This window comes from Alligator sinensis, unplaced genomic scaffold (genome assembly GCF_000455745.1).
Source record: "Alligator sinensis unplaced genomic scaffold, ASM45574v1 scaffold545_1, whole genome shotgun sequence".
Lineage (NCBI taxonomy): Eukaryota > Metazoa > Chordata > Crocodylia > Alligatoridae > Alligator > Alligator sinensis.
The window spans coordinates 81,048-98,960 of record NW_005842209.1 but is presented as its reverse complement, the minus strand read 5'-3'; the positions used below and the strand labels follow the sequence as shown (position 1 = coordinate 98,960).

Genomic DNA, 17,913 nt, shown 5'->3' with positions numbered 1-17,913 from the left:
ACTGGCAACCAGGGATGACCTAATCAGCGACCTAATGATCAATGGGAAGCTGGGTGACAGCGACCATGAGCTGATCACCTTCACCATCTGCCGTAAAGCTGGCAAGCCAGTCAGCAATACAAAAGTCCTCGACTTCAGGAAAGCTGACTTTGACAAGCTCACGAGGCTTGTCAGTGAGGCCCTAAGGGACCATGACCCGAAGGGGAAAGGAGTTCAGGAAGAGTGGTTGCTCCTTAAGGGAGCAATCCTCAATGCACAAGCTAATGCTATTCCATCTTGGAGGAAAGGCAGCAAAAAGGCACAGCAGCCCCCTTGGCTCTCCAGGGAACTAGCCGACCTCCTGAGGCTAAAAAGAAAGGCCTACAAAGGATGGACAATGGGATCCAGTTCCAAGGAAGAATATTCTGCACTGGTTCGGTCCTGCAGGGAGTGAACCAGGAAAGCCAAGGCTGCGACAGAACTCCAACTAGCTACAAGTATTAAGGACAATAAAAAGTGCTTTTTTAGATATGTGGGGAGCCAGAGGAAAAGCAAGGGCAACACTGGACCCCTGCTAAACCAGAAGGGAGAACTGATGACCAGTGCCCAGGAAAAAGCCAACCTATGAAATGGGTACTTTGCGTCAGTCTTTCATCAGTCCCACAGGATACCCCTGCTCATTACAAGATAGGGAGGCCTGGGTGAGGGAGATTCCCTGCCCTCCATCAATGTTGACCTTGTGAAGGAACACCTGGACACCTTCAAGTCAGCTGGCCCTGACAATCTACACCCCTGAACTCCTGGCACCCTCTTGGCAAAACTGGCCAACGGCAGCCGCGGGTCCACCACGATCCACTGGCTGGGGAATTGGCTCTGTGGTCAGACCTAGAGGGAGATGGTTGATGGAAGTCAATTATCATGGTGCCCTGTGACCAGTGGGGTCCCCCAAGGCTCTGTCCTTGGACCTATATTGTTCAACATCTTCATTAATGATGCGGACATTGGAGTCAGAAGCGGACTGCCCAAGTTCACTGATGATACCAAACTCTGGGGTAAAGCATCCACACCTGAGGACAGGAAGGCAATCCAGGCTGACCTTGACAGGCTTAGGAAATGGGCGGACGAGAACCTGATGGTGTTTAACACTGAAAAATGCAACGTTCTCCACCTTGGGAAGAAAAACCTGCAGCATCCTTATAGACTCGGCAGTGCTACGCTGGCTAGCACTATGGATGAATGAGACTTGGGGGTCATGATTGATCACAAGATGAATATGAGCCTTCGATGTGATGCTGCAGCTAGTAAAGTGAGCAAAATGCTGGCTTGCATCCATAGATGCTTCTCAAGCAAATCCCGGGACGTCATTCTCCCATTGTACTCAGCCTTGGTGAGGCTGCAGCTTGAGTACTGTGTCCAGTTTTGGGCTCCACAATTCAAAAAGGATGTGGAGAAGCTTGAGAAGGTACAGAGAAGAGCCATGTGCATGATCAGAGGTCAGGAAAACAGACCTTACGACAACAGGCTGAGAGCTATAGGACTCTTTAGCCTGGAAAAGCGCAGGCTCAGGGGCGATCTGATGGCCACCTATATGTTTATCAGGGGTGTTCACCAGGATCTGGGGTAATGATTGTTCACCAGAGTGCCCCAAGGGATGCCAAGGTCAAACGGTTATAAACTCCTGCAAGACCATTTCAGGCTGGATAAAGGAAGAATTTCTTCACTGTCCAAGCCCCCAAGGTCTGGAATAGCCTGCCACCGGAGGTGGTTCAAGCACCTACATTGAACACCTTCAAGAGAAATCTGGATGCTTATCTTGCTGGGATCCTATGACCCCAGCTGATTTCCTGCCCCTTGGGCAGGGGGCTGGACTCGATCTTCCAAGGTCCCTTCCAGCCCTAATATCTATGAAATCTATGAGAAGTACACATGACAAAAATTGTCCATTTTTGCGGTTTAATTGTGTTACACTTTACACATACAGGATAATGTGAAATACATTCTGATTTAAATGAATTTATTATGTTGAAAACTAAACCACATCTCAATGTAGTTTAGTTTGCAACATAGTTACTTGTAACATTGCAGCCTTTAATATGACAGCTAGCCCCCCCCGGCCACAGGAGAGGTGGGCTGAAGACAGAAGCTGCGAGAGGCCTAATCCTCCCCACTCCCCCCACAGAGCCTGCCTGTGTCTTCTGCAGCTGGGGGGAGGGGCAGGGGCAGGCTGCCAGTGGGCTGAGCTGCAGGAGGCCTGGTCCTTTCCTCCATGGTGGCGGTACTCCTCAGGGCCGAGGGCTGCCTCAGCTCAGGCTTGTGGAACAGTTGGATTGGGCTGCGTGCAGCCTCCAAGCTGAGGCAGTCCCCAGCCCACTAGCAGCCAGCCCAGGCAGACCGCCCAGGCACCTCCAGGGGGTGCTGCCACTACAGAGGGAAGGACTGGTTGTCTTGGCTCCACCCTGTCTTAAGGAGAGATTGAAAAGACCTATTCCTCTGAGCTGTATCCAGCTCACTAGGTGCTTCCCTTCCAATGAAAAAACATCCTGGTTTATGATTTCTCAATGTTCTTTTTGGTTAGCCAACTAATAGGCAAAAGATTTCTCCTAATACCTCTGGCTACCTAAGCTCAAGAAGGTAGGTTGAACAAAAGGAGAAAATTATACAATTAAAATGGTATTCTTAGACAGAATGGGGTTTGCAGATTGAGTAGCTATATGCACATGGGTATTAAGGGAAGGCTAGACTAATAAATCCAGGTCTCATTTAGGGAGAAAAAAGAAGGAAAAAGGAAAATCACTAATTTGTTAAGCAAAGTACATTTTAGCACTGGTAGTTGGTAGAACATTAATTGCCACTTTTTATTTTCTTCTGTTAGGAAACGCAATACAATATATTTAGAAGGTGGCTTGTCCATATACCAAAATAGTTTTATCCAATAACAGCTTAGATAAAAATCAGATGAGTCTGATATCAAGATCATTTACATTGTTGCTAATGGACAAGAAAAGCATACTCTGCATTAAAAGGGTTATACTCCATTTCCAGTTTCTCATTTTCAAAGGGTCAGTTGTGTATGAATCATTTAGAAGAACCCTTATACAACTTCTAGAAAACAACTCGCCCTTTGGAAATGAAAAACTAAAAATAGAGTATACACCCTCTTAATGTAGAATGCTTTTTCTATTTGTTAGTGACCATGTTAATTATCTTGATACGAAAACTAATTATGAGAGAACCTGTGAGACTCATGAACCCTTCCAAATGCTGGCATTTTTACTGTTACACTGGCCTATTCCAGTGCACTTTCTGTCTAGAGTTTCACTACAGATATTTATTGTATATCTCTCTTCCCTTTTTCCCCAAGAAATATTAAACAGTTATAATTTCTCCTTAATTTTCTTAGAATCATAGAAAATTAGGGGTGGAAGGGAACTCAGGAGGTCATCTAGTCCAACCCCCTGCTCAAAGAAGGAGCAGCTCCAACTACATTATTCCAGCCACGGCTTTATCAAGCTGGACGTTAAAAACCTCCCATGATGGAGACTCTACCACCTCTCTAGCTAGCCTGTTCCAGTGCTTCACCATCCTCCTACTCAGAAAGTTTTTCCTAATATCCAACCCAAACTTCTCTTGCTGCAACTTGAGACCATTTCTCCTTGTTCCGTCATCCTCGAACAGTTTAGCTCCATGCTCTTTGGAAACACCCTTTAGGTAGTTAAAAGTTTAAAGGTAGTTAAAGGCTGCTATCAAATCCCCCCTCAGTCTTCTCTTCTGCAAACTAAATAAGCCCAGGTTCCTCAGTCTCTCCTCTTAAGTCATGTGCTTAGGCTAAACTTGAAGACCTACTGCAAGAACTCTCAATTAAGTTTTCAGAATTTCTATTATTAGATGGCCTAGTGGGACTCTAGTATTAACACCTGTGTATTTTGGTATTAAAGAACTATAAATGGGCTAATTGAGGGCCTTAATTCAACAAAATTCCATGGACACTTGCTCAACAATTCAAGGAAAGCTGTATGATTACACTGAATGAGAGAAGATAAGTACATATTTCAAAACATTTTTTGGAAAATATTAAATCAAACAAATATGCTTAAATTTTATTCAGACTCCTTCTTGTGCTTGCTCTTCCACAAATAGAGAAAATAGGTTTGCTGGTAGGAATAGCTGCTGACACAACAAATTAAAGGTACTATAGACTATTTGTGGCAAGGGAATGCACAACAAATAATTACAACAATTCACACTATGGTTATAGAAATACAGTTTACTTTTTGGTTATTTTTTTTTCCTACAAAAGCCAGCAGATGAAGAAAGTGGAGTGCCCCTAAATTATTTCAGGCACAATTTTCCTTCATAATTTATACCCACACACATAGCTGGCATTTATTCTTATTTCCTTTACAGTGTATAAATCTCAGCAGCTTTACCTGATAAGCTTTAGTTGGCTTCATTCACCCCTGAATGTACTATTTTCTCTCTTCCCCCTTCCCCCAAACTGTACAATTTTTGAATATTTGTAACTGCAACTTAATGATTACACAGCCTCAGATGGGATTTTCCCAAGCTCAGGCAATTTCTCTAATTCATTGCTAGGAGACAAAACAAGGGCAAGCTAGAAATGTACCTTGTAGACTGAACAGTACAATACAAAGACCCAATCCTGATTTATTGAAGGGAAAATTACCACAATTTCAGATTTAAATATTACTACATTTCAACAACTTACATGTGACTGAAGAATTGTGTGATAAACTTCCACCCCCACTCCCCCAAAGTTCCATGCAGTATCTACTAGACTACTTCAGAACACACACAATGGGAGTTTTAGTGCCCTCAGTGCAAAGAAGCAATGCCTTTGAAAACCTTCAAAGAATTTACTGGTAAACAATGTATTGTCCTGGCACTGTAGGTTGGGGCTCCATTCCCTGTTCTGCAGACACACAATGCCTCCTATTGACTGATAATGTTTAATGTTGGGTGCCAGCTTAGACAATAAAAAAAGAACTGATGGAATATTGACACAGTACCAAATACCTGGTGATCCTAAGTCATCCTTTCTGGGGCAGGAGCTGGCAAATGGGACAACCTGACTACCTCCACTGCCTAAGGCTTCAGGAAGGTAACACTTTTTGTCTCTTGGTTTTCAAAATTCTGCACAGATTTTAGAGAATCTACTGGTTTCAGAAAGGAAAATAAAATCACTACTTCTTTTGCAAGCAGCAGATTGGAAAGGCAGGGAATGTTTCCTCTGCTCCCTAAGAGTTCCCTCTCCTCCCAATGAAGAATGTGAGGTGTTTCCTAAGAGGAACATCATAAATATTATGTCCCAGCAGGTTTTTGTGGGATTGCTGAGTGGCTAGAAGAAAGGAACACTGCATCAAGGCTAGAAAGACCATTGGATATTATTATTCATATAGCCAGGAAAAACGACAACGGTAAATTGGTAACTAATAAAACAAACAATGTGGTAGCTTGACAAAAAAAGAGTCCCTGGAGCTAGCTGACCTACATATGTATCTGTGAGACTCCCAGCAACATACTTCAAACTATGCAGCAGATTGTCTGAACCAACTTCCTATCAAATGCACATGGCTCCAAACCATTACTCGAGTGACCAGAATTATTAAAAACCGCCTTCAAGAGAACAGAAAAACACTCTCTGCTTCTTTATGGGATATTGAATACACTGAAGATTTCTGAGACTTTGGGCCTGTGAGCAGGACTGATGAGTTTCTGGTCCTGCATCCTGTATTGAGCACAGAAAGTATAAGTGTTTCTCACAATTTATAGTTTACACATACATTTGGTTTTCCCAAGACAAGTTGGAAAGTAGTGATGCTACATATAAGTATGTGTAGGTGTGCTGATGTACATTTTGAGCATGTTCAAGTATGTTTTTTACATTAGGGAACATTCCCATTGCCAGAAATCAGTGCACATGAATCGATTCTTAAGACAGGTTAACTGTGAGCAAAAGCCATCCTGATTTCTTTCAGCCTGAAATTAGAGCTGAAGCACATTCAGCACTTGCACCATTACACTATGCAATAAGAGAAATTCAGCAATAAGCAGTTTTCTTTGTGTGCATGGATCTATGCTAACTGAAGGGGTCAGAGTGGGGAGAGGTAAGCTGGAAAGAGAAAATGGACCAAGCCAACATATCAGGTGAGGGCAATAACCATCTTGGCCAAAATCACACCCACACGGTGAGTCAGCAATGGAGAGACAGGATGGGGGTCTGGGAACAGAGGCTTCACTGACAGCCTGAGGATTGAAGCCTGGCACGCTGGCTGAGGCTAGGACGCCATTCTGTGAGGGGGGATGAGTGGGGTGCTGCTAAGCCCCATGGGTTCCTAACAGAATGTAACCAACGATGAGTTGCGATGAGATCAGGTACAGATGTTCATTGCTGTGCTCTAACCTACAGCACTGAAGTTTAAAGACTGGGATCTGCCATTTTTACAGTGCTATGTGCCCTGACCATCTGTTCAGTTACGGCTGTAGAGCGCTTTCTGCACACCTACTGCACAATAAATATAACTTCTGTACCTTGCCAAAAAGTCCAGGTTTAGGCCACACTCTGACCAGTACAGGAAGTGTATCTGGGACATTATACAGCTGGCTGAACCATGGATGCCATATGGTCTTCTGGAAGCTGTCAGCAGCTGCAGAGATCAGAACAACTTGCAGGCTACTTTAACTTACGCCAAGACACTGGGCTCAGACACAGCCAGACCAGAAAACAGGAAAAGGAGCAAAAGGTGGCTAAAAAGTTGCACACAAATATCTAAGACATAATTTATTAGAATCTGTTCCATTTGGGCAATTGGTAAGTGATTTTTTAATCTTTAGACTGGTTTTGGCACCATTTACAAGGACAGAATCTGAGTTAGATAAGTGTTCATGCATTTAGGCCTGAAGCATGAAAGCTATGTCACTACATGTTGTTCAATAAATTGAGGTAATCCAGTAAAAAAAAAAAAAAGTTTTCCCAAAATAAAACAGAACTCACTTCTCAGATGAAACTGGGCACTAATATTGACAGAGGAACTTTTTTATACTCAAACTTGTTTGTGAATTATTTAAAATAAAAGAGGCAGCAAACAGTTTGCAAAATAAAACATGTAAACATTGGATGACAATATATGTCTCTTCAGTTACCTGTTAATTTTTTGTCATATTGATCAATATTGTTTTTCTATATCTATGCATATAAGATCTTTAAAGAATCAATAATCACCTCCAGTCTGACCAAATTTAAATCTCTTTTGTCGGTATATGCCAGTTACCATCCCAGTCCCCTACTACCACCACCCAATGTCAGTGTAATCAGAATCTCACCCTAGAAACCTTGATACTAATTTACCCAAGGGTTGTTTATTTATCACTGCACTTTTTATTTGGCTTCTGTCAAAACTGACTTTTGAACAGTTCTATTTATAGAAAAATTCTCAAGTCAACAGAACTTATTTGCAGTAGAGCTAAGCAAACGGGTCTAAAAATAATAATCAGTCCAAAGTTTAACTCTGTTCTCTAAATAAACCAGTTTTATGTCTTTGTAAAGCTAGATTGGGTTTAATAAGATGACAAATGAAATTCATTGTGAGCTTGCTTTTTTCTATTCATGATTTTAGAGCCTGCTGTGGTTCTTCCCAAATAGATAATTATTTCTTGACCATTGCATGACCTCTTTTCCTCCCATCTGATCCCATTGTAGAAAATTTCCTGACCTGATGCCAGGTCCTCAAATCTATTTATAAGCAACACAGATCTACCATGCTCTACATCCACATGCTTTCACAGTGCCACCTTAGGCTGAACAAATGGGGTTGGTAAAGTTTTATGTACAGTGAAGTTACAGACCAGTGCAATGGTATCTAAGGCTGTGTAAAATTTCAACAGCCATTTCATTTTGGGGGTGTTTTGGCCCATTTCAGCGCCTGAAATACTGAATTCGAAATGAAACTGAAGGCTCAAAAAAATCTCTGAAATGAAACGAAATCATCTGAAAAGTTTTGGAAATGTTTCAGATGTTTCAGAATATTTCAGAGGTGCCCCCTGGGAACAGTCTGGCACAGCCCTGCAGCCCTCCTTTTAAAGTGCCGGGAGGCTGGGGCCAGGCAGGGGAACCATGGGGGCTTCTCCCGCCCACTGCTCCCTTCACCCAGGGAGAGGCAGGCACAGCCAGAGGAGCCACAGGAAAACCTGCAGCTGCCCGGCTGTGCCTGCCTCTCCCCAGCATATCCAAATCAGCATCATGCCCCCGCCACTGACACAGCTGCTGCCGCCTGCGGGTGGTTGCCATGTCCTGCCCAGCCTCTGGAGGCATGCGTCATTCATGACTAAACTAGTTGTAACTGGGCCATGATATTTTCTTTAAAGAAGAAAGAGCTACTTGAAGAGGTGTAAATGATTGGATTGCGACTCCCTAATCAAGGACTGAATAAATCTACAGGAATGGGAAAAACATCTCTATGAAAGGCCGGAAGTCAGAGAACTGTCTAACCAGGAACAATCTGAATAGAAAATAGATTATGAGTATGATAGGGCATCTTGAGGTTTAAGAATTTGTACAAAAGCACTATTACTGAGTTACTGCATGGAGGGTTAGATTCAATTTTCCTTTCTTTCTAGACAACAAAAAAAGAAAGAGAAAGCCAAAATCAAAAATTTATAATAAGGCTTCAAACTTTTTTGGGAAGAACGTGGTTTCATTTCCCTAGGCTAAGCCAGAAGAACCACTAAGAACTGTTTCCTATGACAGTTTTTTTCTACAGAGCAAGAAAAACAATATGATGTAGAATATGCCAATATAGACACCCTCATGTAATGATAAGGATTCATTTCATTGCATGTCAGTGGCAGTGAGACAATCAAATCCACTCCTCCTCTCGTCCCTGGGAAAAATGCTGTGGAAACAGAACAATGAACTCTTTGGGTTCCTTTGTGCAGTGCTTCCTACCTTTCTTTGGTGACTTCAGATACTAGTCCACGGAAACAGAAGAACTCAAGCATGCAGAAAGAATGTAACATTTACTTATATTATCTGAAGTAAAAAAATAGAAATTAAGGAAAATAAAAGAACAGAAAGATAAAAAGCTGTGTGTCTATATAGACAACCAGTTTATTCCCTACAATAGTGGAATACTGGCCTAAGAAACTATTATTTCATGTGAAGACATGTCCTACCTACAGTTGCCAAAGGGTGAAATTTTCCCCTTAGATGTATATGATAATACCCAACATTATTCAGTACCTAGAACATGTGGGAACCCCCTTTGGCATTGATAGGAATCTATCCACACCTAGAGAGAGGACAAAGTGAAACACAATATTGAAGTTCAGATCCAAGTTAGCTTGATGATTCCCAAACAGCTTCCACAATGGCAATATAATTACTGCTGGTCCAGATATTCATGCCAGTGGCCATCTGCATAAATATCTATGTGCATATAATAATTACACAGGTACCAGTATTTGGGACACTTTTTCTTTCTGAAAACAATCTCTTGCACTGGAACAAATCAGAGTTCTCCAATACTAGTAAACTGGCAATACTAAAATTGTTGTACTTTATACAACAGACTATTTCCAGATAATTTTTTGTTGTAGTTGTACATCTCTGCTCTTGAAGCATGATCATTAATCATGATATCACTTGTATGACATTTTAGTCCATTTCACAGACAGAACTACCTGGGGCCATCAGCCAGTTCTCTTAAAAAATAAACTGGTATCTGCATTTGCATTTTGATTACATATATAAAACATAGAATATATAACACTGGAAAAAAGGACTGACTGAAATTAGATCTTAAAAAAAAGCATATGTTTGTATGATAAGGTTCAGTAGTTCAACCACTTCTCAAATTCCAGTAAAATAAATATTTGAGAAGTGCTTTTCAAACTATGCTCCATGGAATCCTGGGGTTCCACAACAGATCACTAGGGGTTCTGGAAAGAGACTGGGGCAATAGAAGAACAGGTTGGGAGTAAGTGCACAACCATTGCTGGGCTGGGTCACCTGGCTCTGTATCAGTTCCACAGCAGCAGAAGTAATATGAAAGGGTTTTGTGACTTTAGGAAGTTTGCAAACCACTGTTTTATTTGTGTGTGTGCAGTAGGTTTTACAGACAAGTGAAATGACATGCCCTTATCTAAATCTACTCTTAGGCTAAATATACTAATAGATATTAGCCTTGTAGAAACCATTGACACTGCCAGACTCACTAGATAGCATTGTTTTCTACTCAAAATTGAGTCTCCCCTTCAATCTCTCTCTCACCTATATTGCATATATTTTCAGTGGGAATGTGTTTACTTGAAGGACTACGACAATTAAATATTACCATAAGACAACCCTGAATATAAAATTCCTGACTGCCAGTAATTAGACTCTATATATGGAAAATGTATACATTTGCTATAATCTTTCAGGTATAGAATCTAATTATTGGAGGTCTGCCTTGAATTTGTTCCCCTCTACTGCTACAGCAGGGAAAATAAATTTGTGGGTTCAGGTGGCCCCCTTGTTCTCTGCCCCTCAACTTCTTCCCCCTGCAGCCTCTTCCTCTTCATCACCTCACTGTTAGCATTTTACTTTTTTTGAAACTACTGTGAAAGATTGCAAAGAAGAATTTTTCCAACTATTTTAGCTGGCTTAATAAAAGCTATCAGATTTCCCCAAAGATATCAGATTTCCCTTATCTGCCTATGTCCTTAGACCAACATGGCTACAACCAAGACCCCTTTTACCTTTTTTGAAACTGCTGCAAATTTTAACACAGGTACTCCATAAGCATTCTTTTAAAGCAGCACTTTTATACCTACTTATATGCAATACAAACCATGTGTGTTATTAGTTCAAAACTCAAAATGCTTATAAATTACCATATTGTTCATTGGACTGGGCTCCAGCAAATTGAACAGCATTTCAAGCCACGGTGACCCCATAGCTCAGCACTGATCAGTACTTGAGTGTACTCCACATACCACTCCCACAAAAGAACCATGTGCTGATTAGCCCCCCCACTCATGACTGGAACTGGATTGTCTTGTCATGAGCCCTGGGATGCTCCAAAAATTATATGCAGATAAATAACAGAGCAACCAGGTCCGGCTCCACATCATGGAGGGTGGGACCACATTAATCATATGCACCAGACTGGGAGAGGGGATTTGGGGTGAACTGTTTAGGGCCCCATGTAATGTTTGCTAGACTTTTAAGGCTGGTGAAGAAGCAAGAATCATTAGAAATAGGAAAAAAGGCTCAGCTCAGCTGTGGGAGTGTGGGAGCATGCCTCCCACTGTCCTGAAGAGCACGGGACAGGGAACGAAGGGGGAAGCAGCAATGGACCCCGAGAGTAGGGCGGAAGGCCTGGGAAGGGCCAATAGAGCTGCCTACCTTGGGGCAAGAGTCCCGGCAGCATTGAGGGAGCAGCATTCAGAGCCCAAACAGCCCCAGACATGCTTTAAGAGCGTGTGCTGGGTGCAGGTGGGCAGGCATCTGGCTGCTTCTGGTATAACTGGAAGCCCCAAGCTGGCCCCAGACAAAAGCCACCAGCCAGCTGACTGGCACTGGGAGGGAAACCAGCACACTAAGGAGAGCAGGTAGGCAGGGAAGAGCCTACATGCTGGGGAGGACCAGCATCTGGAGGAAAGCAGGAAGCAGACAACTACAGAAAACCTGCATGCTGGGGAGAGCCAGCAACAGAGAGAGAGCTGGTACACCAAGAAGGGACAGCATACTGAAATTAGCTGGCTTGAAGGAAAAGGTCAGCTAGACATAAGAAGTCAGCCCCAGAGAGGGGGCAGAAGAAAAGCACTGTAAGTCCAGACAGTCACAGGAGTGTCTGGTAAGAGGGGCACCGGAGCAAGACCCCAGATGGAGGAGCACAAGGGAGGGATTCCAGGATACAGCGAGGGTGTTTTGCGTGAAAGAGCAACTAACCATGAGTTTGTCTATGTTACAGTTCATTATAAATTTGTTATATTGATAGAGACTGGACTGATTGTTTATAATTTTGACACTGATTTTCTAGAAGGGGACTTTTGGATCATTTTGAAGATTTCCTCAGAAACAGTTGGTTGCTGAAAGGAAAGGGTATACAGGGAGGTAGAAGCCCCGGGAAGACAACCACTGGTCCTGCCTGAGCATGTTAGACTCATAGTGAGGATTTTGCTCACAATAAGTTAAAGCAAAGTTGTGGCGAGTGAGAACAAAAGAACAACACACAGGCGCAGACACCAAAAATCTTTATTGGTTGTTAGCAAGGTCCCAAGCAGCCAGGAGAAATATTCTGGCACATATTGGGTGTGTGTAGATGAAAAGGGGGCCCTAAATTGAAGAAGTGGGTTTTTAAAAATACCGCTTCAATTTAGGGCCGATTAAACCCCCATGTCGTGCACACATGCGACTTACCTGCCTCTCTGGTGGCAGGGAGGGGAGGGTGAGCTTCTGGCAGGCAGAGTAGTCCCTGGGCTGTGGGGGGGGCTGGTGCTTCTCTCCGCGACAGTGGCACACACCCCTCCCAGGTGGCACGCACCCTCAGGCACCCGGCTTGGGTGGTCCTGGGGGGTACCGCAGATGCGGAGGAAAGCACCAGGCCCCCATGCAGCTCAGGCAGACAGACAGGCTCTGGGGAAGATGGGGGAATAGATCAGGCTTGTCGCTTTTCTTGGGTGGACTCTGCCTTCCCAGGCTGCTGCCAGGCTGCCTGCAGAGCTTCCTGCAGAGCTGCGGAGTTGGACGGAGCCCGGTGCTTCACTCCACGGCTATAGGGGCAGCAAACTAAAACTCCTGCGAGAGTCTGCAAATGTTTCTTAATGCATGGATCTTGGCTACAAAATTTATGGCAATGGGGGACTGCTATAGGGCTTTCAACCTTTTGGCTAGGGGCAAGTTAGACTAGAGTGCACCTGAACTCCAAGGCCTCTGGGCTTGGGGCTTGTACTCAGGATGTTTGGCATGGATTTGGGAATATCTGAAGCCCCAGACTGAAGAGTCCAGAGGTGGCTATCTGAAGCCCCAGACTGAAGAGTCCAGAGGGTAGGATACTTGCCAGTGGTGGCACTACACAGACTTGAATGATTAAGCTCTGCTCAGTTGAAATTTGGAACTTAATTCGGAACTGATTTGGCCTTGGAAATGAAATTAAAAAAAAATGTGGTAGGTTCCTAAATCAGTATGTTTGCCCAATATGGGCCATGTGTTTTACAGTCATGCTCAGTGTTGGCTGAATTTAATCATCTTCATAGATGGTTTCCATTACTGAGCACATGCTGTTTTTGGCAGCAATTTAATGAAGGCAATGTATTTAATGAGTTTTCCTTGTATGCGAATGTAAAACGAGGAGCTTTTTTCCCCATGTTGATTGGGGCTAATTGGAGAGGAAAAAATCTTGTCTTATGTTTGAATAAATCTGGTAGCTTCCCTTGAATATATCCGTGTACCAAAGTACTCACCACTTATACTGATAAAAGAATACCCTCATGAACACTTACTTTTAATTTTTTCCTAATAATTTTTTTCCAAACATCTCACAATTTCCTCTTCACCCTGATTTAGAACTATTTTGCAACACAGCAGTTAATACCCTATTAATTTAATAATGTATTTCATTCATATTTTTATTCAAGTCTATGCAATCAAAATGTTGGTACTGTTAATATATTCTGACATTTATCTTTCTCACCCTGTTATTGTTATCATCTAAATATTCAGGACAGGACATTTCAGGACTGTCTCAGAAAATTCAGGGACATTTTTGTTTTCCAGTCATACCTGTGCACTGGGCAGGTTTAAATCCATTAGTTCTATGCAAACAGGACTGAAAGTTAACTCTAATGAAGGTTGGCTGATACATTTTATGCATATGTGAATAACTAATTTAAGAATAAATGGTTAAGTCAAAATATAATTACAAAAATGGTACCATTTCACCATTTCAGCAGGTATCATTGCTTCTGGAGCTTTTTAACCTTTATACTAAGACAAATATACCTTTGATATATAAAAAGAAGGATAACTGAACTAATGATATTTTTCTTTGTCTTAGAGTGAACTGTCTCAATTTTATGAAGGCTGCAGGCATTGCTGCCTTATCCTGAAGGGGTAGGCAGGGAACAAGCTGCACACTATGTTAAGAACGGTATACTAAGCAGTTGAAAGCATATGAAACATGTTATATTTGAGCACTGAGATCTTATCCAACTTAAACTACCATTAGGTAATTTGGTAATTTACCACTGGAAAAAAATATATCTTTGAAGAAGTTTCCAGACCTCAGAGATTTCATATTTTACTTTGAGTATTTCTAAAAGGTAGATGCACTGCATCTAAAAGGTAGATATAACACACATAACGTTTCTTTATCCAGTAGGTAATGTAGTCATCTAAGGTACAATTTTATTTTTATAGTTTTATAGTATTATAGTTTTCTTTTAAGTATCTCAATCTATATTTTAAAAACAGAGATCAACGCTTACTGGAACTTTTATAAAACTTAATTCGGCCCTGTATAAATCAATACAACTCCACTAACAACTATGTAATGGTACCTGTTTACAAAAGAGTTATTTTTTTTTCCAGAGGCACTATAAAAAGACAATATAAAACACGTAAGTAATGCAGAAGGTTTTGGCAAGATACTAAAAGTCAGACATAACTTTAAGCCAGAAAGAGTCCCTTTGACTTCAAAGGAAAACCTAACATGCTTGAATTTATGTATGAGCTTAAACGTTTATCTGAATTGGGGTTTCTCAGCAAGTGTTTGTCCCTGGAGTGAATTTCACACTAAGTCAGAATTGCCTTCAATATTTTTCTTCGGCAGCATCCCACATCTCTTACCTGCGGCATTAGTTCTTCCTCTGAAAACATCATCATATGCTTTCCACTGAGGAGTTACCTGGTAGGCATGAATGAATACAACAAATACCACCACCAGGCACATGAGTGGTAACAAAGCAGCAGTGAAGAGGGCAGCGTAGACATTTGGAATAAAGCACCTAAAAGAAAAAATATATAAAAGCACCAGTTTTATAAACATTAAGAACAATATGAATGATTACACACAAGCAGTCAAATACAAACTGTCTCAAAGGGGGATATATTTTGCAATCTACAAATGCTTTAACTACATACCCAAAGTAATCTCACTTGAGCACATTGTTTTAAAAGGGTTTTAAGCATTTAACATAGCTAAACTAAAATAATACATTAGGAAATTAGTAATACGTCATTTTTTTTTTTTAGCATGACCAGACACCGGAGATAAATCAACCTCTACACTAGAACTAAGTACATTTTAACAAAACACTATACATTCTATGTTTATTTGACGTGATTATTCCTAGTTACACAAGTTTAAAAGTACATTATGCAATTTTCCATACTTAGCCCTTAAAACCGCAAATGACATTTTGAAAAACATATTTTTACATAAAACAGCTAAATTTATAGGCAAGACAGCTATTTCCCATTTAGTTATTGGAAATTACATGTCACTTGTATTTTGAAGCCAAATGCTCTTCCACTTCCATTAATTTCTTTATTTTGCCTCTCTTCACCCTTTCCATATATTAAAATTATAACTTTTTAAATAGGATGTACAGGAGGCAAGTGGTTTTTGTGATATCTTTATTAGACAAACTGTGTAGCTGAGAGAGTTGTTGGACAAGCTTTCAAGTACAAAGTGCCCTTCTTCAGGTTTAGAAAACATTCAAACAAAGTATCACTGAAAAAAATAGTATACTCAGGAATGTGATATAAAGTATTGAGAAATGACAGGATACGAACCACCACATGGGAGAACAGGCTTTGCTAAACACTCCAAAAAGCCAGACTGGCCTTGAGAACCACTGACCTGCACTGAGCCTGATGCAAAGCTGTGCTGTCAAATGGAGAGCTCTGGGAGTGACTGTGCCTGCAGGGGGTATGGGATCATGACTACACCCACTCAGAAGCTGCAATGTGGATATCCTCTCCTTACCACTTGTTAAGTCATCCCTGCCATTTAAAATCCAAAGGGAGCCTATGCTGATGTAATATACACACTGGAAAGGCTGAAAAAAATGTCATCTAAGCTTCCTTTGTACTTGCTTAGGCTTGCTTCTGAATTGAACACAGCAAATCCTGCATGCCTGTGTCTCCATTCCAGGGAACTATTTCAGGGAACTACTGCTTCAGTTTCAAGCACTGATTTTACTACCTCTCCTTGTAGAATCTAGATCCTTGCTAGGACTCTCTTGGCCAAATATTTGTTCAACCAGATACATTGCTGGTTGCTGATGGAATTATTGCACGAAAATGATGTAACAAGAGACAGATGGTAACTTCTTATTGTACTAAACATATATGTGTTAGTAAGGGTGTTTTATAGACATTTACCATAAAACCTGATCTGCTGAATCCTTTAATTTGATGTTCCTTATGCATCAAATTCATTTTCCTTCCCAAATTGTGTTTCTGTTTAGTCTAAACTGCAATAAATGAAGGCAGACTGGTATAAAATAAACTCGCTTGAAGAGATTACATTGTCTTCAAAGATTATCTTGATACTGGTATACTGCCCCATGGGCATGTGTACACGAGACACTAGCTGTGTAGTAAATTAACAACACTGAGCAGTAGTGTGCCAGGCAAAAACTGTGCTAATACGATAGTGCACAGTAGTATTAGGCCACTGAGCAGTAAGCGTTACTAAAAACCCATGCACCAGCCCTACTGCATAGTTGTACGAGTTACTGCACATGGATTTAGTACTCAAGTTAATGTACAGTAACTATGGTGTATTAATGAACACGTGGATGTGCCCATAAGTTCTAATATCCCTGTCTTTTTTTTGTTTTGTTTTTTTTTGTCTTTTTTTAACTTCACAACTGCAGTGAATTATATGGTTGTTGGCAAACAGCTGTCTAGAAGCTGAAAAAGGCATGTTTCTCTAGAATCTACTAATGAAACTCACATAAAGAATGAAAATTCTCAGAAGTGGATCATTCTCATCAACGTCCTTGGGTGTTAGATCAAGTAACATATTAGCAATTTACAAGGTGAGAAATACACAAAGCCATTTTGAATTAGGTCTGAAAAGTTTAAAACTCATTTTTGAGTCTTTTTAAAGGGTGGGGTGGTGAAGGCCAGTGTTTCTTATATGTTTTATTCACACTCCATCCTTACATGTAGACAGATATTCATGCCTTGCATACTGAAAAATGTATGGGATAGGACTACAGAATAAGTAGGAGTAAGGAAATAGGTATTCTGCTACATATCAGAAGCTCACATTTATTTTTTATTAGTGTACCATTTGTCACCTTCAACTGTGCGTGCTCCAGCTTTCTACCATTTGATGGCAATGGATTCAAAACCTCTCCAATCCCCAAGCAAACTATGGTGTGAAGAATAATGGCAAAGACTGCATGTATTCAGGAATCTATCCTTATCAGCACCCTAATTACCAGCATTATTTGTTTAAAGATTAAAATTAATCTCCTGCAGCACAATTTTCCACTTAACACTTTTTCACCCACCACATTTTTGTAAATGAAACCTTTAATTCATGTAAGGACAGAGCTACCTGCATGAGTAAGATGTTTTGTACTTCTACATCCTTCTAGTTACTACTACTGCTAATATAATCAAATGGGAGCAGAGTGGCCTATACTGAGTTATTAAGATTACTGTTAGGAAACACCCAGCAGTTAAGTCATCAGATCAAGAGGAATAATAATTAAGATTCTGGTTTATTTGTTCATCTCCCCGCCTGCCACCCCTCACCTTCCTTTTGTAATTAGGAATCTGAATTACTTCCAAAAAGTCATCTTAGGGCATGCCCACTTCTTTAGATACTCTTTTGGCAACATCTTCTCAAGAAAAGGGAGTGGTGGCAAAGGTCTTTAGCTTCTTCAGGAAATTTTTATCTAGCTGCAATTTCA

The 17,913-nt window shown here is 41.2% G+C and overlaps 1 protein-coding gene across 3 annotated transcripts in view; it reads right to left on the bottom strand.

Annotated features, from left to right (window-relative positions):
* Positions 1-17,913, bottom strand: part of LOC102385518 (G-protein coupled receptor 98) — a 172,099-nt gene that overhangs the window by 77,534 nt on the left and 76,652 nt on the right. For all 3 annotated transcript variants that reach the window (XM_025207808.1, XM_006026796.3, XM_025207809.1), the window contains one exon: positions 14,828-14,985. In XM_025207808.1, coding sequence (XP_025063593.1) covers positions 14,828-14,985 — 158 coding nt within the window. The remainder of the gene's footprint in view (positions 1-14,827; positions 14,986-17,913) is intronic.